Below are 23179 nucleotides of genomic sequence, written 5' to 3' on the forward strand. Positions count from 1 at the left end.
TCGCTGACTCAATCAATCATATGAAGCGCATTGAATTACCTTGTGTATGAAATGCGCTATACAAATAAATTTGCTTTGATATTTTTGGAGGGCACCACCAAATTACTTCTATTGCACGCCAGTTTCACTAAGGAAAAGCAGCTGATCTCAAGATACTGCAAATTCAACTTGTCATGACTCTTTTGTTAGCCTGCCTTTTACACAAGGAAAACGCTTCGATGACTGTGCTGAGCTAGCCGACATAACTCCATCAACAATCAAAACAAAAACTTACTCATCTGTTTGATTAGCTGACAATTTTACGAACAGAAAGCAACTGCCTTCCATATAATCACATTTTGCCAGTCATGTTTGACTTTTACACTCATTTTGTATCTTGCAGCACGAAGCGAACAACTGACGAACACTGTACTTAAAACAAGTCTTCTTGCCCCTTAAAAACGAGGTAAACACCCGATAATTGACCGCTCTGGCCTCACAGCCCCAATCGGTGCAGCCGTAGTACACACCAACCCCGCGCTGGAACACACAAACGCTCCTTTCGACGCTCCCACTCTGCAGCCATCGATTTTCCCCGGCTCAATACTGCACTCACGCACACACAGCGGCCTGTTCTGCTGACTGCACAGGCCCCGGACGGCGGAGAACGGAGGGGAGGGAGCGGTGCGGTAGCGGGGGTGGTTTGGGGATGGGGGGCTTGGAGGGGGGCTTATTGGCAGTGATAGTTTTGCTGCCGTGGCTGTGATATTCAACAGTCTAAATGAGAAGCGAAAGGACGGCCGGTCGGGATCAGAGTGCGGTGGAGGTGGAGGAGAAGAACGACGGCAAGGCAGCCGTGCAAGAGCAAGCCGGATAATGATGATGATAATGATATGATGGCAAAAAGAAAAAAAGATAAAATTAAACACTCTTCTTCTGACGTTGTAGAACATGCAGAAAGGACGCCACAGAAAAGAGAACCATGCGGCTCTCTCCCCCGGCGCTTCGAGCATCTCTCTGCGGCAGCCATTTTGTGCTTCCCAAGCTCTGCCTAACAAGGAACTTCACAACGGCAACGTGACAAAAACCGAAGCTCGCTTGTGATGGTTGAGGCCAGATAGGGAATGTGATTTATATATATATATATATATATATATATTTAGATTCAGAATATAAATGAGGGGAGAAATTAATTGTAAGGACATTTTTTTTTTTTGGAAGGGTGAGAAATGCAATTATCGTTGTATGGACGCAGGCCAATTCCCGTGTTCTCCACATCTCCTGAGTCATCCACGCTTTCCTCCGCCTGCCTTAATGTATTCCATTTGCAGATTACTTCACTGAGTCAGTCAAGCCCGACCACAGCCATTAGTCTGCCAAGCCAGCCGCTCTCTCTCCTTTTTTCCTTTCTTTTTTTTTTTTTTTTTTTTTTTTAAGCGCCTGCGAGTGGGAGCAGAGAGTAAGCGGCCTTGAGATAATGACACATATCTGGAATGTGTGACACGGAACAGTCGTGGAACAAGATCTGGCGCTTAGGAGCCCGCCGTGACCTGGTCAGAGTTCACCTGTCAGTCAGACTGTCTACTACCTACAGTAAGTCTTGGGGGGGGGAGGGGGGGGGAAACAACAACAAAAAAAAAAAACCCACCTCTACATGTGCTTAAGAAGAAGAAGGAGGGGTAAGGGCTTGCATCTCCGCGGCTGCCATGGTTACCACGATCCACGTGCTTGACACATTAGGGCCTACACAGCCCCTCTCCTCCCCCTCCCACCCATCCGCTGGCTGGCTGCTGCCATCTCTGTCCTGTCGCTCACTCCCAGGCCTCCCTGTGTGCTTGCCAGGGTCACTGAACAGTCAAGCTGCTGCTACTAAAGGAGGCGACGAAGAAGAAGCCCGGAGTAGGCCCGCCATTGGAACGGGAGACACCTCAAAGGCGCCACTTATCTAATCACACACTCGGGCGAGCCTTTTGCAGCGAGGACAGACAAAACCGGTGAACCTCAAACTCTTCAGACATCTGTTTGTTTGCCACACACTCTAGTGCTGCAATTAACAATTCAGACAGCCATTTTCGATGATATTTCAGTTTCTGAGGCTGCTAATGACCCGATATCATTAGCATAATCAAGAAAGGCTGCCAGAGCGCCCGCAGCTCGAGGCAGACGGTAAACGATCCCCGCCGTCGCAAACGACGGCACCTCAAAGCGTGGGGCGGGAATCTGGACCGTCTGCGGCGGCCGAAGCTTCGGCAGAGACCCGATTCAGCCCCGGCGCGAGGTTTTGCAGGGCTGAGCTCAACCATAAGGGGGCACTCCCATTCCACTGTGAAGGAAAGAAGTGTTGGTGAGAGGAGGAGAAGCGAGGCAAGGCACGGCAAGGCCCCTGCCTCATGCAGCAAGAAGCAGCCATTACAGGGTTTTACATCCAAGACGGAGAGATGGGACACTCTGCACGGCGTACCTAGGTGGAGCAAGCGCAGGTGCCTCGCAACTCTTCGGGACGAGGAAAAAAACGACGCGGGGTAGCAAAATGAAAACACGCGCGTGTGACACAAAAGAGTGACTCCCCAGAAGTCGCCATTACGGGGCTACTTCGTTCATCACCGGCAGCCACGTGGGTGGGATAACAGATGGAAAAGCATGAATAAGCAAAAGTTTGGAGGAGAACGTCAAAAAGGCATCGTGCGGGTGTTCTTTTGTAGGTGAGGACTGGGATCAAAAGGTATGGATGGGAGTTAGTTTTTTTTTTTTTTTTTTTAAATGGTCCACATTAACCTAATTGAGGGGTGGGCTGTGAATTAAGATGGGACAAACACTGCAGCAGTCTGTGTCGGCCGATGGAAAGTGGTGGTGATGGGAGGGGGGAGTGTGACTGTGTCTGTGTGTGTGTGTGAGGGGGTTCTGATTGCTGTGAATAATGTGGAGACGGTGTGTGTGTGTGTCTGTGAGAATGGGGGGGGGGGGTTGCTTTTGTGGGGATCACAATGGTAATGCGGAGTCCCAGAGCAGACCACAGATGCCCCAGTGAGGCAGGCAACTGCCCAGCCTTCGTTGAGGGGTTCGGGCCTTCAGAGATTTGAAGGATGGAGGGGCCTCAGGGAGCTGTAGAAAAGCGGGGGTGGGGGGGTGACTACAGCCAGTCTGCCTGCTTTCCAGAGCGGCGTCGCCCCTCCCCTTGGTGCTGTCACACATTCCGGGTGTCTAGAGGGCGCTGCAAAAATCGCCTAATATCAAGCAAGGGGGATGGGGCGGAATTATATAGCGCGGTTTATTTGGTAGCGTCAGGGGTAATTTCATTGTGGGGATGCTCTCATCCATCCAGGCGAGTTCCGGTAGAGGGCTGGAGAGCCGGTAGAACGCCGAGGGGACAGACAGACAGTGCTGCAGTCAGCCACAGTCTTTGTGCTGCAAAACTAGCTCAGCCTAGCACAAATGGAGGCAGAGGGGAGGGGCGCGTGGGGTGGGGGGTGGAGGCGGTGTTCTGAGTGCAGGCTCAACACTACAGCGCAAACACCGAGCTCACTCGCTCACCGCTAACAAACCAGTTCACCCGAGCGAGAGAGGGGGGGGGGAATCCAAACAACACACTTTGTCAGCACATTGAATTTTCTGGAGTACATTAATTAAAAATCACATTAAAGTGGGGTTACAATGAGAAGGGAGGACTGGGTAAGGGTGGGAGGGAGCGAGAGGAGGCCCGAGAATCTGAATAATACAAGTCGACACAGGAAGCAAGGGCCCCAGAATAGCAACAGGAAACCGGCCCCGCACTCTGAATAAGGCAACGTCACAGCCTCGCAAAACAAGGCTGTGCTGCACAGCGTTATGAAAGCTGATTTACTGAAGGAGGGAGCCAACGAGAAAGAGGAGGAGGAGGACGAGGAGGAGGAGAGGGAGGGAGAGGGGGGGGGGCAGAGTGCAGGCAAGAGAAGGAGAAAAGAATTTAGAGAGCGGGACAACAGAGGCAGAAACAGAACGCTGAAAATAAATGAAGCAAAAATACAAAAGTGTAACATAGAAAGAAAAGCAGGGAGGGGGGGTTGGGCTGGGTAAAAGAGTGAGCGGGCAAGAGGGAGGGGGGGTGGAGGAAAGTGGGCCGGCCTTGTCAGCCTGATTGCTCCAGAGCTATGTCGCAAAAACAAGCTTAGCTGCCGCAGGAGCGCCGAGCTGGGCTGGGCTGAGGTGAGCAGGGAATGAGAAGCTTTGTAGGAAGGGGAGAGCGGGCCGAGATCAGGGCCAGGACGGAGCATCCACAATCAGCAGTCTCGCATTGGTAAAGGTGATTTGCTGAGAGGGACTGTTTTTGACCCCCCCCTTCCTCATGTGGGTGGTCCCAGAGCTTTGGTAATACACTGGATGAGAGTGAAATCTGTGCTCAAGGGTGGGGGGACATCTAGTTGGCATACTGCAAGTGCAGGCAAAACCTAAGTCCAGACAACACATTTTTAACAGAACCAAGAGGGGCAGAATACAATAATTCATAAAAGTAAGTAGTGCCATTATCCATAGGGGTAAAAGAAAAAAATACTAATAAATCTGCTTCTTGGAAACGTGATGTGAGTGCCAGGCCAGGAGTTGTTGATATCAAATAAATTATTCTCTTGTATTCTCGAAAAAAGTATTTACCGGAATATATTTGAATGACAAATTGGCTGGGTAATGATAACGTGGAACTAGACATGGGGTAAAAAAAAATATTGCGGTTTTACAGAATCACGATATTGCAACTACAGCTCAAAATGCATTATCTTGAAACGTTTGGGTATAAAACCGTTTCATAGAACATAAACATATGGAATACTTGTTACATTACTAAAATAAAAATTAAAAAATACATGAATTTCTCAGACGAGCTACGTCTGCTTTTCTGCTCTTTGTGAACACACGAGCAGAAACAACTTTACGCCATGCTAACCCGCCATGTTAGCATGCAAGCTAGCATAGATACAAAGCCTATCAATCATGTTTTTATCCTGAACCCGTCACTTTCCAGCTAAAGTCGCTTATTTTGATGATGCTGGTGGGGGTAGAGGACGTGAGGCTAAGTCAAACAAACTCAAAGTGTGTGACCAACATGTGACCTTCCTCTCAAAGTCTCGAGCGCATTCAGACTTAAAAAAAGACTAGTAGCGCAGCCAGTGGGCGGCCTTTGGCGGGATTAAGCCAACAGTGGAGAAAGGGTGCACAAAAGACCTGTGAGAGGGCAACGAGGAGATTAAAATGGGAAGGGGGGGGGGGTCCTAGGGTCTTGCTTTTGTAGGTCAACATTGTGAGGAAGTGACACTTCTAGGGAGGATATATCAAAGATGCTGCGGCAGAGATTTCCAAGAGTTGTGAGGTTACATGCCATTTAGCCCATTGGATCGCATCTGTCATAAACACCTCCAACCCCACACCTCCCTCCCAAAAAACATAAATACTGCATCGGACAGAACCAAGTCAAGTAAACCATGAAAAAAAAAATGTTGGCTACAACTGCTGTTCGGCGGTTAACGCTCAACAGTCAAGCGCGTGTGTCCCGGAGCCAGGGGCAGAAAACAAACCAAAAACCAGTCCAACTTGCTCAGCGGGTTGGTTGTCTGTTGCTGCCTGCTTCTCTTTTCTTTTGCCCTACTACTACCGCACACAAACACAACCTCCCGACTTCTGTTCCACAGCTAGCCCTCTCCCTGCACTTGACACATTTAAGCCCATATTCGAAGTCAGGGATGACTTAGGGTGAGGATGGTAAACAAATGCTGAACGGCTAAATGACGTCAGCCTCTCAGGTGCCGCAACGACTTCCTATTTCTTTGAAATCCAGATTCAAAATTGCAAGGATGACACATGCGGATCTCAGCTCAGGACCTACTGTGTTCAGCTTCCATGTTCTTCCCCCTGAGCTTTGTGCGGATTTTCTGCAGGTACTCTGGCATCCAACATCACCAAAAACGGACGTTAACTCAAGAATGTCAGACTACCGACTGTGAATGTCGTTTGTCCAATATTTGTCCTACAATGGACCAGCGACCGGTCCAACCTGTACCCCAAACCCAAATCCGCTCACCCGCAATCATACCGAGGATAAGCGGATGGTTCATAAGCTCAAACACATTTATTAGGTGTGCATTAATATGTCGTTCATAATTTACCGTTCACAGGATCATTTAGATTATGACGAACGGGATGATTCAGGAAGCATGTGACCATTTTTCTCTTGTGCTGTCTCACGGGTTTTGCTCCACGCGGTAAAAGCACACCGGCACACCTCGTCCTAACTCTTGAATTTTGACACAAGCTGTCAGGCTCTTAGCGTGGTCTAATCTGTACACAGAGTCATGTGCTCCTGACACGCCGAGGCAAGCAGATTAATGTCTCGCAGCCAATCAACGGGCGCAGATAGGGAATCCCCAATAAGACTACCCGAGGGGAGGGGGGGGGGGGGAAGAAGCGAAAAAGTAAAAATAGACCAAGCGCGGCCCTTTCAGCCAATGGTTAGAGCCCGCAGAGATGTATAAATAAATAAAGAAGAGAGAAAATAAACAGGAGGGTAACACATCCTGAGGGCATCCCTTATTGGCGTAGACAGCCTTCCTTATCATTCCTCCCTCGCTCCCGGCAGCTCCCACGCCGACGGATCGCTCGCACCATTTGAAGTCATTTACTCGCTCGCCCCTCTTTCCAGCATTCCCCCCCTCCCCCCCCACTTGTCCGTTGCCCCGCTGACGTTTGCTCTCTCACTTTCATTGTCTCTCATTAACGATCTCATTACTCACTCCGCTTTCCCCCAGGCAACGGAACGAGGTTGGCTGCACAGAGTGGCCTATAAACACAGCCGACGCGCTAAAAAAAAATGAAGCTACTACTTGGCGCTTGTCATGCGCGTGGTGTGCGGCCAACAATCAAAAGTTTTGCCAATCAAACGCGGGCTTACGTAGTACCCGGACTGGTCTGTGACGGGCGGTAATGTGCATCTTCATCATGGCTTGGGGATTCTTGTCGGCCCCACAGAAATTGGATCTTTAACTATGAATTACCACCGCTGGCCTCTGTGGTAACGGTTCTCGGTGTAACGGAGTCAAGACACAAAAAAGAACTCACCGGCAAACTGGACGGCCGACCCTGCATGCTGTCTTCTTGACTGCTCTTGTTGGAAGGCATGGGCTGGTTGGAAGGAGGCGCACTGGACTGGGAGCTAAATGAATCTTGGGAGAGTTCCTGGTCCATGGAGTAAAAAAAAGAAAAGAAAAAAAATCTAAATCAGGTGAATATTTCTTAAAATATTTAAGAGTTGCTAATATCTGATACAGTGAGCCCCTTCCCCATATCGTGGATATTTAAGTAGTTTTTTTTTTGTGTTTGGGTGGGTTTCGACAGTGCACAGGAAAGTCTCAATTTAAAGTTGCGCGCTTTTAGAGTAGTACCAAATTGTACTACAACATACCATACTGTGGTATACTGGAAAACATAGTACAATGGAAGAAGAAGAGGAAGAGGAGGTGGAGCAGGAAGAAGAGGCAGAGAAAGTCCCCAGTAAAGTCCCCGAGAGATGGAATTATGTGGTTTAGTCAAACATTTTGAGTGATTTTTAATCTACTTTTATGTGTCAGTTTTAAAGTAAACCTCAATTGGGAGTGACAAACAGCTTGAAGCAGGCACACGTTGCCTCTAATTTACCGAACTTTCCATTTTTTGACAACAAACGAGAGGAAACAGGTCCGAAGGAATACTACTAGGAATAATACGTTTCAATAAGTGTTTTAATAAGCTTTAATGTGTTTAAAGTTTATGGGAAGGGTAACACTATATAGACTTTTAAATTTTTATTTCATGGATTTTCACAGCTATTGAAGGTGAGTCTGGGACAGAGAACCTGTGATAAACGGGGGTTCACTGTATTTGATTTTTGTGAGTAGGCGAACTCAAAAATCTACTGTAGTAAATGTGAGGTGTCCACGTGAGCGGCGTCACAGAAGCAGCTGTGCTGATACCTGGGGAGGGGGCGGGAACCTCTGATATGGCGACTGCTGCTGCTGTAGTGGTTGTTGCTGCGGCAGCGGGGGTGTCTGCGAATATGGCGACGCCTGACTCTGCTGGCCATGACTCGGAGGTTGTTGGGATTGAGGCGGTTGACTTCCTGGTTGCTGCTGTGGCTGTTGCTGTGTTGGTGGTGGCGGTGGTGCCCCTTGTTGCTGCTGCGGGGGTGTTTGCTGCTGTGTAGGCTGACCTGGCGCAGAGGCCTGAGGGTAGCCAGGCTGCCCTTGGGAGCCTTGCGGGTTCTGAGGACCAGGACCTTGCTGCTGCTGTTGGCTCGACTGTTGCTGGGGGGATACATAGGGCGCCTGTCCGGCGGAAGGGCCGTGGGGACCTTGGGATTGGGAGTAAGGGGGCCCGGGTTGCCCGTGTTGGCCGGGCGGCTGCGAAGGGTGCCCCTGCTGGGGGAAGGGCGCTCCGGAGCTCCCCTGCTGTTGGCCGGGGTAAGGTGTCTGTTGTTGGGATGGGTGAGGAGGGCCGCCGTGTTGACCATAGTAGCCTTGGCCTTGCTGCCCGTAGCCTCCTGGCCCCTGTTGTCCATACGCGGACATCTATAGAGGGAGGAAAGTGAACCAGTTGTAGGTCATTTTCAAGCTTGAAAGGCTAAATCCTTCTATCTGCCTGCGTGCTTTAACAGTACAAAAAAAACTACATCCTCCTGTCAGACATTTGAATGGGTGGCGTTGTGGTGATTTGTAGAAAATACCGTCATTCCCGGCCTACAGAGCGCACTTGGTTATAAGCCTCGGTACACAGAGAGAGTTTAACGCTAGCGCCGCGCTAACGGTAGTGCCGCATCACCGCATAACCCGCAGGGTTGAAAGTGTGTGAAAAAAGTCGCAGCTTGTAGGCCGGAAATTACGGGATGTACTTTTAACAACAACAACGTGAAACAAGCCTAAAGTGATAAACTTCAATTCCATTTGGGCTTGAACCAATCAGTCGACTGCTTAGTAGGGATGTTTAAAAGCTTGGGGTCGACATTTTTTTGGGACGGTTTACAGCGGGACTTGTTTCTATGCCATCAATGACGTCATCAATTAATCGACTTCACTTCTAGTTGTTCGCCTGCTACCTTACACGCAAAGCAGCGGCCCACCACTGATACAACATTTGAAGATAAAGGTTTGTGACGTGGACTTGGTTCCCGTCTCATTCCACATCGATGCCATTTACACAGACAAGTTAAAAAAAAAAAAAAAAGTAGTAAAATGCCAACTTTTACAGGATTGCGTATAAGGGGCTAAAGATGAAACGGCTCAGCAAATTCGTCTGTGCAGTTGAAATGTTACGACCACATTGCTGTATTCACTACTCTTTTTCTTAAAACTTATATTCAAATGTCTCAATCGACAAAGTCATCACCTTGATTTTTGTTCTTGCTGCTGCTAATCAAAGTGTCTTTATCTTTCTCGGATTAAAAAGAGTTCTCTCCCTGGCTGTAAAAAAAATAAAAAATAAAATAAAATAAAGTACTCCCCAGCGCTGAGTCAAAAGTACGTACAAAATCTCCAACCACGCGCTTGAAATCACAGCGACGCAAATAAAAGAAAGGTTTTAACATCATCTCCTTGAACTTCAATACAAAGCTTTCCCTGTGCACAGCCAGCAGTTTGAATTCAATGTGATGGAGAGTGTCAAAAGAGAGTACTGACCTTGTGAGGAACCACAAAAAAAAAATAGAAAAGAAGAAAAGCACGTGATGTTTTTGAGAGGTTCTCGAAGAAATGCAAAACAAAGTTGGTAAAAACCTGACGCACATTAAAACACCATCAAGTATTGTAAGTGCTTCAAACACAAAAGTGTATAGAAACCTCTTTCCACGTCTGGAGGGCACTCGTGGAGTCTACAGTCAAACACCATGCGGGCAAGCATAACAATCGTTACAGAGAATAGGCATTAAAAACTATGGGAGAGGAGGAAGGGGAAAAAAAAAAAAAGGTTCTGACTCAGCTGGCTTTGTAGAATGCATTTCAGTCTGGCGGGGAGATTTTACTTGGGGTCTAGCTCGCCACAAAACTTGCTTTAGGACTGGACCGAAATGAACAAAATGGAGTTCCCCAGCATTTGTTTTGAACGTAAAAATAAACCAACTGAAATATTGACAGGCAGCTGGTCCAATCATTAAGGCTCCCGGGGAAAACGGGCCTTCACTGCTTTTCGTAATGTTTTTTCGTGGTTTCTCCTTCTGATGACGCAGCCTGAAACTTTTATTTCCTGAGATGCAAAAACCTGCAGAGGACTGCTTTGTTATTACGGCCTTTTAAGACCAGCGCCAAGCCGCACAAGAGGATCCAAAATCAATGAGTACCGACCTGTTGCGCGTACTGCATGGTGCCCATGGTGCCTGGTGTTCGACCCTGCATCCCCATCGGATATCTTTGGGGGCCCGGAGGTCCGTAGCCCTGCCCTGGATAGGAGCTGGCTTGCTGGGGTCCGGGTCCTGTGGGAGGCCCTTGCTGCTGCTGCTGCTGCTGCTGTTGTTGTTGTTGGGAATAAGGATTGGGTCCTCCATATGGTTGGCCACGCATCTTCCCCACCTGATCCATTGGGCTTGCAGGCTAGAAGACACACACGGAGAATCTCAATGAATAAGTGGACCGGAAACAGGATTCACGTCACTGCAGGTAGGACTTTCATAAACCGTGTGCATGCCTCGGTTTTAAGGTCACAGTTTGGTACGGTAAGAGAACACAATGTGTCACAGATGAATCGCTTCTATTGTGGAAAGCGCAAGACTAATAGCTTGGTTTGCTTTTTATGATGCTGACAAGTGTCATTAACAGGTGGAATCGTCTGAATCATTATGCTATAAAACATCAATGGCATTTGTTGTTCTAAAAGAGTGTGACGTACCGCCGAAGGCATATCGCGAGCAAAGACATCTGCTAGCCAGTCAGCTTACATTAACTAAAGACTAAATTGTCCATAGGTGTGAAGTTGATCGGCTTGTGACTAGTCCAAGGTGCGCCCCACCTCACGCCTGTGCTGATTGACGGGCTTCGGGTCACCCCCCAACCTTCACGGAGGACGCACGCGATAGAAAATGGACGAAATGGACTTCTCGAAATATTTAGACGAGATTGAAAAAGTCATTTGCGTATATCTCCTCGAGGCGCAGAGGGAGGACAAAAAGTGGATTTACTCTCCCACTAGAAACGGAAAAAATTGGCCACGAATGAATGAACGGGGCCTACTACAACTGCCAGGAGCCTTTTCCTGCCCAGGCTCATTGTGCCAGTGGGTGGATTCTGTTACAGACGAAAATGTCAGGGCGGAGTCGCGTAGTTATGCGCGAGGAAGCACGAGTGTCTGTGGTGGCTGGACGCGGGCCCACCGCTCAGCTGGAGGCTCGTCAGGACGGTGTCCGGACACTGGAGGATCCGCGTGGTCCGAAGTCTCTCCGGGAAGGAAGGAGGGAGGGAGGGAGGGGTCGGAGTGTAATGTAGAAGTTGCGCCGGCTGTCGGCAGCTGGGTCCAAGGTCATAAAAACAGATGATGTAGTGGGAATCCTTGCACGTGACGCAAACGTAAATAATTAGAACCTGGGGTTCCGCCGAGCATTCTTGAAAAGGCCGCTTTCTTGATTTGTGGTCAAAAATCCACATCGGGGATGCCGTCGCCGTGACCGAAATAGAAACGTGCAAGCCACAATGGCGGCTTTGAAGAAGCAACACCTCCTGCCCCGCTGACCCCGGGGCAGCAGACACAAAGCTTTCATTGCTTCCCACGGTTATTAATCTGCGTGTGTGTGTGTGTGTGTGTGTGTGCATGTTTTTCCCCCTCTCCCCACCCTCCCAAAACCTCTTTTCCTTGGTTAAGGGAGACAACCACCAGGGCTATTTATAGCCCGCCAGACAGAGAGGGCAGTCTGCCGAAAATGTAACAGGTCCCAGCTGCACTGCTGTTTGAACCTGGGCCAGGCCTTGCGCTTCCTGGTCTTTAATAAAGCAGCAGGCTTTGGCATTCTATGAATGACAGTGTTGCAGTCGGCGAGGAGGAGGTCTGGAGAGGGGTTTGGGGCACGGCGGGAGGTGATCCAAATACGCGGGCTTGGAAAGTGCGTAAGCATGGGGGGAAAGTGGGGGGACAAAAAAAAAAAAAAAAAAAAAAATCAACAGGCTCTCAGAGTGGTCAAGCAACATTATCCAAGATAACTAATTCCACTTCAGGTTTTCCCACTAGCCTCCTCCGGGTTCGGGAACATACATACAGTATGTGTTGCGGAAAGGGGTGGGAGAGTGGGGGTGGGTGGTGGTGTTACTACCCTCCTTTGGGTCATTACCAACCGCACCGTGGGAGGAAGAGGTAACAAGACTCGGTAGACACTCTCTAGTGACCTCCACTGCACTTTTAACCCCAGTCTGCAAGGAAGCGCACATATCTCATCCCCACCGGCCCCACCGTGGTGCGATACGCCGCCTTGACGGACAACGGCTCGGGCCCAAAGAAGACCGGTGGATACCGATACAGCACCAGGGAGATGGGAAGGAACGGAACGGGGACGGCCACTTCCTTTTTACAAAGCGCGACAGCTCAGCAGAAAGCGAGAGCTGGAAAGTACAGCTCAACCATAATCAGCGTTTCCAGCTTCCCAAGCCAAATGGAGAGTCATCGCAGACACCGAACCGCCACTCAGCTTGCTCTCATGAACGGTCACTCTAAACCTGAGTGCGTGTGGACCCAATCCCCAAATCTTCCACCGCGTATCCCGGTGGACCGGTTAGAAAATGTTACGCCTTTGCACTTATAAAAAGTATTCCATGTTAATTATAACCTCAAATAAGCTTTTGTTTAGAGCATGGAAGAAAGACTTTGTTCCTCGCACTCTCTCTGGAATTGTATTATTACTTTGCCGTGAGACAAAGTCAAATGTCTGTGGTTCTGGGGGGGTTCGTCAGTTGCATGAGGGGGCTGATAACTGCCTGTCCATGTTTATATATGACCTCATCTGAGGAAAAAAAAAAAAAATCCTAAAAAACAGACATCAGATTCTTTTATAAATTAACTTCTTTATTAAATGTATTAAATTGCATCCCAAATTATTCTCACGTGCCTCACATTAAGACGTTGCAAGCCGGCAGATAATAACGACCAGTTCACCGTTCAGGCATTCATTCTATACAGCATCACATACACCGCAAGATCATATACTGCTCTAACTAAGGCCATTATGTATTTGTACTTAATACGCATGAGTGAATGGCGACTTCAGTCCCTCCCTTTTCGGAACTGCTGTTTTTCTATCACTTAGCAACTTCTGCAGAGCAAAGTGGATAACGGATCAAACGTGTTACTAATAAACAACGCTAACATTTCAAGGAGTTAGCATTACCGTCTGACATTGCAATGATCATTATTAACACATTTGGCCGTCCAGCTTTGTATTCGGCGACTCGGCGCGTAATTAGCGGTGGCAGCTAATGAGATGAAGGTAGGTGTTATTGATATGTTCTCACGTCGCTCTGAAATCATAGCGATGTAACTAAGGCTGCGGCGCGTTGTTTAATAGATAAATCTTTGGTTTAGCACGATCGTTTCGATAGCCTGCTTGACTAGTTAATTATCACGACGAATAAACACCAGTTTTGCACCAGTTTGTGTACTGTACATTTGTGCTGCTTTGAGTTATTGCTCGCTAGTTAACAGCAAATCTTCCTGTGACATAAAAAAAAGTCATTTCAGTGGCTGCCTTTTGCAAGCTATAATGTGTTAGGTCTCCTGATTATTTTATTTTAAAAATAAAACTTGTTGCCATGCGTGACTCGGTTTCTCATCATAATCAGCTCAGATTGGATTAATTAATATCTGGTTACATGAAATAATCTGACCCATGTGTACCTCAACTACTCAAAGTGGAAGCTACAAAAAAAAATAATTAAAACAGCAGTGCAATAGCTGATATTTTAATAATCAACTGACAGCATATCCACCTTCAAGACCAATATTAGCGGTCCGCGGAATCAACGCTGGATGGCAACTCCACCCGCCGACAGCATTCTCCATTTGTCCCTCAGTCATCTCTTCAAACTCTAGCGGTAACTCCTCTCCTCACTTTTTTTTTTTTCTTGTCTGCCATAATCAAATAAATAAATAAACCACAATTAGCACGTGGCTAATCTGCATAGAGGAAAGCCCGATTACTCTTGGCAGCGGAGGTTGGGCTGATATACTGTGTCACGACTGGCCGGCTGGTGGAAATTGCAACTATTCAAAAATGTACGTGTGTGTGTTGCGGGGAGGGATTTGGAAAGCGCTGTAGAGGGAGGGGGCCCTCTGGAGCAGATGGGCCGAAGCAGCGACGGGGAGGGGAGGCAGGGGCAGACGATAAACAACCGCTGCTAATTTAATCCGCCACGGCGCACACACACACACACACACACCATTGTTCCGCGTTAAAGCCCCTCAGCACGCAACGCGGAGGCCTCAAATACGCGCCGCCGAAGACCGACCCTCGGAAGCCAGCGCGCATCACATGCCGCACAAAAGCGAGGGGGACAGGATATCCTATCCCGAGACCACAGGAGTCAATTTTATGGGCGCAATTGTTGTTTCCAAAGGGCAAACCACGTGGACTTGTGCGCACGGCGGGCTCGGCGGCTTACATCACACTGATGATGTTATCCACGGTCACGGTGACAAAGGCACACGCTTCCGTTTAGGAAGTCAGGCCTTAGAAAGTTCTCTCCAGGACACTTTCCCCTCTCTCGTACTCGAGATGGAGAAACAGCTTTTACGTGCGTCCCCGTGGCAACCAAAAAGCTTGCTGACATCAGATGACGTCAATGGGCCAGAATTTAGCACCATTACCCTTCGACAAATAGATGATCAGCTTCCCAAAACCAAAAACCACTATTTGTTCCAGTAAAGCGTAAATCTCAGCCAAGGCCAAACAAGTCTACGTTTTCATATTTGGTACAATTTAGTAGTGAGTCATTCACAGATAAACTAAGTAAAATTGTCCCTTTACAAGTGCAAATCCATACTTCTAGTCGCAGCCACATAAATATTCCAGAACATGTGATATAAAGCGTTCTTTCATGGATATATAAATTACCTCTAAACTGATTTTTACACAATTCCAAACGTAAAACATGCCTCCAAAACATCCTAGTTGCCAAGGTCGAAGCGCACCTTCAGTTTTCGTGGAAATCGGTGTAATTATGGGTAACCCCGCAACAAAAGGAATTGTTTGGCAGGGGTAAATTGAAATCTGACATTCCCAAACTTGAGATGGAGGAATGGCCAAACACGACCATGGCAACGAAAAGCTAGCTGACGTCTGATGATGTCAATCAGCCAGAATTCTCGACTATGACCCATCGGAACTGGACGATAATCAGTGCCATCTTCCAGGAAAGAAGCAAAGACTGGAAGGGATTCCGACAGAGATGTTCCAACTATCAGAATTCAACCACCATAATTCATGTGTTCCAGAGAAATTAAGCAGACCGACTCGACATGAATCAATTATCGAGATCTGCGCCAAAATGTAACAGTCCAAAAGAAAAAAAATTGGGTTTAGATAGCTTATCTTTGGATCTGTTTTAGACAATTCAAAGCACACAACAGTCCTGCAAAAGTTGCTAGTTCGTACTATCGCAAAACAAAGAGTCCTTGTTAGTTGTAACAAGGTCTTCAAATTATCAGATATCTTTAACCAATCAGCTCCAAAAGCAAATACAATTCTCTCCAAGACAGCTATCAAAAGTAAATGTGGCATTATTTAAGAGAACTACACATTATTGACAACACAAAACGGGGAGAAAAAAGAAAGCTCTCTCTGAACCAATAACATTTTGACACTGAGAGCTTCAGGCTAAAAATAACTTTTTTCGGGGAAGGTTAACTGATAGTGACGCGCAAAGAGCTCAGGACCGGTCCATAAATGACAGTTAGCGTAAACAGGAGATCGCAAAAAAAAAAAAAAGCCAAAGAGGGCCATGTTTTCAATGAAGTCATTAGTCTGACGTCCCAATGCGTCAACCTTGGGAGCTCCCACTGACCGCACAAAGAAAATCGGGAGAGGAAGCCAAGGAGGGCACGCAGTGGGCGGAGGCAGGGTGGCGACCTCGCCCCCAACTGGCGCGAGCATCCACACCGAGCAGAGGCATCGCGTCCTGAATCGGACAGCTGTGTGGCCAGCTGTACTGTAGGACTTTGAACCGTTAACTGTTTTATGTCTCCCCATTCCAGGACGCGACCAGACTTATTTGTTGTGCCTGGATCAGACCTGGACCTGAATCAGATCTCTCCTTCTCTGAATTCGTATGAAAGCTTCCTGTCCTCATTTGTAGTTAAGTCACCAACCATCTTGAGTCGGTATTGGCAAATTCAGTACACACAAACTACAGTCACTTTTAGTTGATTCTATGCTGTACTTATACTTTCAAATCAGGCGTAATAATCCTTGTATAAAATTAGGGAAAAAAAACTGCATAAAGGCTTCACAGTTATAATAAAAACAGCTGGTCGAGTGCAACCTGCCAGGTCAGCGTCACGTTTGAGGTTATGTTGAAATTGCAGCCAGTTAATATTTCAGGCCAAATTTAAACAGCTGGGCTCATAAGTTTACATACACTGAGAGAATTTGTAAGATGTGTAATACGCTTCAAAGAAAACATAAGTAATGAGGCCAAACCTTTTTTTTTTTTTTTTTTTCTTTGGGGAAAGAAGTCATCATTTCAGCTAAAGTTGCTTGTGGGTTTTTCTTTAAAACCCAGGCAATCTTCTTAGAAGATCTGGCTAAAATTTTTATTCAGTCTACCCGATCACGGCTTGGGATCAGTATAACTATTCATTTTCTACGTATTTATCAATGCTTGAACACTCCCGATTAGCGTTTTAAAATCTTTACATATCTTTTTATATCCTGATTCATAAAGTTGAACTACCTTTTCCCACAGCTCCTTTGACAGTTGTTTTGCTTTCCACATGCCTCGGTATCCAGCAAAGTCGGTGAGTGCAGTCACCGATGAAATGTGCACGGGGGGGTCTGACAAGACCTTAGAAACTAACTATTTCTACTCTAATTGAAATCAAACAAGTCACAGCTCTGGAAACGTACCCTTAATAGCCACTTAAACCTGCGTGTGTGCCTCAACGTGTGTATTATTAAGCCAAACATTCAAGAGTATGTCAATTTTTTTTAATCAGGGAAGGAGCGTCGCAAAGGCACCAACTTGTGTAATTCCATGCTTGATGGGCGGGGGGCATGCGCTTCAGACAACTACTTATAGACAAGCAATCGAAAAGTCAAGTTTCTCTTTGCTAACAGCGTGTCACTCGCTCGCAAATGCGACGAGTACAGGAAGGGAGAAGAAACCAAAAAGCCGTGTCAATGCCTACCTCGCGGAATCTCAACTCTGACACGCTGCGCTGCACACAGTGACCTTGTATAAAACATAGCCTGTGCTAACCTGGTAACACGGGGTTCTGTACGTGCGCTCACCTTGCAAATGTTCTTGTCACTACATCTTCTCTAATATTGGTCAAATGGATCTGGGCGTGAATAATTTAAAGCACCGCGCCGATCACATGCAATCGCAAAATGTATTTACTCGTTGTTTTGATCCTGTTTAATCAATGTTTTTTTATTTTTTGCGGTGTACAGTAATTTCCGGTCTACAGAGCGCACCTGATTATAAGCCTCACCCAGTACATTTGTAACGGAAATAGCATTCGGTACATACGTAAGGCGCACCTGTGTAAAAGCCGCAAGTGCCCAAATTGAAAAGATACTTCCAAAGAAAGACGGTACAAAGAAAGAGTTTTAAAAGTTTTAGTACCTTAGCTTAGCTAAACACAGCAACAACATGGTAGCACAGCACTAATAGGGCCGGTTTAAAAAAGAAAAAAAAAAAAAAAAAACATACCTAAATCACAGAGACGCGGCAGTAACACAGCAGCAACACGCTAGCACGGCGCTAACAGGGGAAGTTAAAAAAATAAAACATACTGGTAAAAAGAAAATCACTGAGACATGACAGTAACTGCAGCAACGTGCTAGCACAGCGCTAATGCAGCGCTATGAGGGCCGGTAAAAAAAAAAAAAAAAACATACCAGTAAAAGTCACTTCCTCGGCCCATATATTCCACCAGACTCACTCTTACATTTTCCGCTCGAGTGCCCCCTTGCGGCCGTTAGAAAAAAAATGCACAAATTAGCCACATCGCCGTATAAGCTGTAGGGTTGAAAGCGTGTGAAAAAAGTCGTGGCTTGTAGGCCGGAAATTACGGTAGTTTTGTTACGAGGCGTTGCCTCTTGCCTTCAAGCTGGTTATCCTCACTATTTCCGGCCACTACTGTTCATCCAGACCCCCAAGCTACTGCGGCAAAACAATTTATTTTAATAAAAACACCGTCTCGTAAATAGTGGCCACAGCGCTTATTTGCTCAAGTGCAGATGGGGCGGGGAGGTGGGGGTCGCATCCATCAGCGGCCAGGCCTTTATTTGACCACATTTCTGGAGCGGTATCGACAAAGTTCGCGGTATATTGCAATTTATGAAAAAATGAAAAAAGGACTATGAACCGCTTTCATGCAGCATTCCTGTTAAATTGGCGCATACAGCTGTTAAGATGACTAGATACGTGGCAAGAACATAAGAGGGGGCATCAGGGAGGTATCTGCGAAACTGATGGCCAGCGTGTTAAGGGGCTACACTGTAGAAGCCGTGAATAACGGCAGCAAACCTGCAAGCGTAATGGTAGACTTTGCAAGACTAAGAAACCGTCTACCTCCCTAGAATAAATACAGCGCGTATTTTTAATACTGCAAAGGCACTAATTTACAACAGACAGCAAGACTAGGTATTCTATCTTGTTTAAGCACTTTTGCATATGTGTGCTGGTGTTTTGGTGAGCAAGGGTTTCAAATAGGATTCTTGTGAGAATAAGCAGCTTGGAAAATGGATTGGAGGGAACTAAAATACATTAATTTTGCCGTTTTGTGGGGAAGCATTTATTCAGAGAGCATCATCTAGTTCAGGAAGTAGGCTAACAAATGTGCCTATATATACATATATTTTATATATATGTGCCAGCCGGAGCCAAAAGCTATACCGTACAATATCTAGCCGGCGCCATGGTTCATTCACTCCCGTCGCGTGTCAACAATGGCTTCCATTTTTAAAGGTTAACCACTTCAAATCTGGAACCCCGTCACAGCATACGTCAAAAATGTCCGAGTCTCCCCTCTAGCGCGAAGCTCTGAGGAGGATATTACTATGCTAATCTGGAGCCTTTACGAAGGCAAATGTCAAAGGGAATGAATGACGACCCCCACCCACCCCCCACCCCACGACCGCCATGCCCTCGCCAATGCACCGAGACCTGCTTTGGCGTTTGCCCTCAAAAGAGATTTTTGAAGTACGCTTTACTGCGACAAGTCGACTTCGCTACTCCACAACAACTTTTAATATTTGAGGTCGACTAACCGTCATTCAAGTGTTTTTGGCAACCCGTCACACGACGGACCAATTTCCGGGACTTTTGAGACGGCCGTATGCTCCAGTCGATAGACTACAATGCTCACTGGAGCAGTAAAATGTCCGGGCAACATGGTGACAGTTTAAGAATATCTGAGCACGTCTCAGGTCCTCCGTGATCCATACGATCAGTTATCGGCTACATTCCAACTACGCATGCGCAGTATGTCAAAATCGCAACAGAAATAAAGTTTTGCGGCCTAGCAGCATTGCAGTTCTTGTCAAAATAAAACGTACTTTTATTTTTTCCCGACAATTCGGTCATTCCTAGCACTACTCGCTATTTTTTGCCCGTAATGCATTAAATAATAATGAAATTATTCTCTTTCAGTGAAAGCAGGTCATGCATAAAGTAAATATTACACAGATACATATGAATACCACTATGGAGAAAGTTATAGCACCAAAATTTATGAATACAATCCAAGCATTCATGGAAATCTGTCAAAGATTTTTTACAAGTACCTGATATACACATTCAAATAACGTCTTACTTTTAATACATATACAGTAGGAAGGTTAATCATACTTTTCCAAGTTATTTTATATGGTCTCACCTATCTATTGCCGGTGGGTCTGGAACATGGGGGGGGGGGGTTTTCACGGTACCCCACTTTAGTTGAATAATTACAGCAACAGCCATCATGTTCTATTCCCTTCCTTGTCGCCGTTATGTCTCGAAGGCGACGCTGTCTCGAGCGCGAGGTGGCGTCGCTTAAGAAAGATGAACGGCTGGTGACGCGAGGAGCAAGACCGGGTCAGAGAGCTTCCCGAGGCGGCCGACGTGTACACACACACACACGCGCGCAAACGCACACATACGCAATCGCTTACACGCCACCGCCGAATAAGTGCAGCGTAACACAAACACACACAGCTGTCAAGGGGATGGGGGTGGGGGGGGGCGAAGATCATTCACAAAACAACCCCCCTCCCCCTGGGTATCGCTGACACCGTTTCTCCCAGCGTACGCACACAGCATCGCGTCTCGCGCACACACAAATACACGCATACACGCACAGCGCCGGAAGGCAGCATGCTGTCCATGTGGCCTGTGGAGAATCATTACTCAGCAGCGCGGGGCTAAAGAGCGCAGAGTGAACTTCCTCCTCAAACGGACCGGGTTCCTCTTATGCGCACCAGCATTTTTTATAATAGATTGTAAATTTCAGTGGGTGTCAAAATTGGAACTAGTGAATATTCTTTTCAAATTTTTCATTTAGTTCATTGGGAATGAAGTGCTGCCTCCACGGGTGAAAATACAATCTGTGTCACCTTTAACACTCAGCTCAGCCGACGGTCGTCACGGTAATGAAATCTCACTTGCCATTGGCTCAGAGGAAACAGGGGGCGGGGTGAACAGCGGCTCAACTTTACAAGACAGAACCGCCCCCTCAAAACATGCTAATTTGCAGACACATTTCGACACCTCAGAAACGGTTTTCATTTGAGGAAAAACTGCAAAATATGCCAAAAAGGGATAACATGGTGTCTAAAAAAAAAAAAAAAAAAAAAAAATACTAGTTTGAGTAAATAATGTCCTGGCCACAGAAAAATTAATAATAAGGTTGTGTAAAATGTGATAGAATTCTTGACCCTAGAGGTGTTTGGATGAAAGTATGCCAATGAAAAAAAAACTGAACAAAAAGTCACTGTAAAGACATTAAAATTAGAGCTAATGTCCAGTACAGCCGCACACAAAAAAAATCCATAAATCATAATTTAAAATATTTCAAGTGTGTCAATAACATCTTTTTGTCAAAACGGCGCTGCAATCTGTTTTGAGGCATTCCCGTCTCATACCGCGCCGCCTCTCCTAAGCACGCCATTATAAAAAAAAACTAAATACGACACAACGATAAGACGAGTCTTTATTATCAGGTATTTGAGCATTTGTAGACCGTATCCGTGCCTCCTGGTCTAACATGTTGCGCTTTTTGAATGCTCCGGCGGTGATAAAAAAAAAAAAAAAAATCAGCCGGCTTCATTACGGGAGTTTGATTTGTGAGCTACTTTCCAATTTGCAGCGGGTGAGGCTGCTCGCTTTCAGATGGCGGCGGAGCAGCGCGCGCATCCATTAGCGGCAGTCGAGTCAATAAATAACAGCCTTGCTTTGGTGCGTTTCCATTAGGAATTCAACCGCGGTCGTTTTTGCCCTGGGTTTAATTCAAACTCGGGCGGCAAAAGAAAAATAAAAAAAGCGCGGGGACGACATTAACGGCGACGGGTGAACCATCTGACACGAGCGGTACTCCAAACGCAACCCCGCCGCTGGCAGACTTTACCGCAAGCAATGACGAGTGCAAATATTTTTAAACCTCAATTAACACACTTGTCAGTTCCTGGTCCAAGCACTTGAATGGCGGGATTAAAAAAAAATGTTAAAGTGTTATTGTTGATGAGGCCATTAAAAGGACGCTTCCTCAATGAATAGATGAAAAGTACAAACGTCTGCACTTACTGTGGACAAGTTCTGGAGGTCTCGGATTGGCCATAAAGCGCACGTGGTGGTGCAGTTACCGGTTGATTTACGCCAAACAAAACTATGCACGCGCATGCGGTTTATCACTGGCGCCACCACTATAGTAAAGATTCTCAAGTCATTTTCGTTTACTTTTTACAGTACTGTATATTATAGACTTGTGTGCCTGTAGTATAGTACCTGGTTGTGCCGGACCACACTGAGGTTTACAGTGTAATTAAGACCAGGAAGAAGAGGCAGAAAAGGTCCCCAACTGAACTACGGTAATATTTGTTGTTCCCGTGTTACAGATATAAAGTTATACAAGTGTAATTACCATAACACCAGCTCATTTATGTTAAAAGGGATTATATGGCTTTTGTAAACATTTATGTTTTTTTTTTTTAATGCTTTATGGGTCAGTTATACAGTCAACTTCAACTTGGAGTGACAAAGTGCTTGAAGCAAGCATGATTTGCGTCTTTGAAGAACTGTGCAAGCGAGAGAGTGAAAGCAGGTGCTGAGGAATACTTTAAAATGGTATGCATAAGTATTCATGTGTTTTAATCCGTTTGTATGACAATATCACAGATTTTCACGTAATGGGGAGTGAGTTGGGTATAAAACGCTCGCAACGGGTTCAAAACAGTAGATACGGAGTTCTGTTCTCACGACAGCGACATCGCCCGAGTTTGAACGCAAGTCGTCATCTTTATGTGGTCGGGGTTAAGATTTGAGCCAGTAGATCAAACACACTATAACGCAAGACGAAGAAAAAAAAAAAAAAAAAAGTGAACAACGACAACGATGAATGGCTTCAAAAGTGGTCCGAGAGCGGCACTAGCACCCAACCCCCCAAAATCTGCAGAGGTTTTCCCAAAATAAATGATCTTAACAGTTCCCAATAAATGTTGCGTGACAATTGCACCTTGTTTTTGTGGTTCAACAAGGGAAAATAGATAGATAGCTAGAGAGAGAGAGCGAGAGAGAGAGAGAGAGAGAGAGAGAGAGAGAGAGAGAGAGAGAGAGAGAAGAGAGAGAGAGAGAGAGAGAGAGAGAGAGAGAGAACAATCAGTTGTTGCAATCAGTCGTGTTTGGTCACGTCGCTTGCTTGGTACGCCGCAGATCACATGACAAGGAAGGGTCATAATTACAAATAAAATGTCGAACTAAACAATTTTAGCAGACACTAGTAAACGGATTGGTTGACAGTATATTTACAATCATTACGTCATGTT

The 23179-nt window shown here is 46.4% G+C and overlaps 1 protein-coding gene across 3 annotated transcripts in view; it reads right to left on the reverse strand.

Moving 5' to 3' along the window:
• Positions 1-23179, reverse strand: part of arid1ab (AT-rich interactive domain 1Ab) — a 43320-nt gene that overhangs the window by 14415 nt on the left and 5726 nt on the right. For all 3 annotated transcript variants that reach the window (XM_061818423.1, XM_061818432.1, XM_061818441.1), the window contains 3 exons: positions 10308-10553; positions 7950-8543; positions 7060-7176 (listed from right to left, as the gene is read on the reverse strand). In XM_061818423.1, coding sequence (XP_061674407.1) covers positions 7060-7176; positions 7950-8543; positions 10308-10553 — 957 coding nt within the window. The remainder of the gene's footprint in view (positions 1-7059; positions 7177-7949; positions 8544-10307; positions 10554-23179) is intronic.

This window comes from Syngnathoides biaculeatus, chromosome 1 (genome assembly GCF_019802595.1).
Source record: "Syngnathoides biaculeatus isolate LvHL_M chromosome 1, ASM1980259v1, whole genome shotgun sequence".
Taxonomy (NCBI): Eukaryota; Metazoa; Chordata; class Actinopteri; order Syngnathiformes; family Syngnathidae; genus Syngnathoides; species Syngnathoides biaculeatus.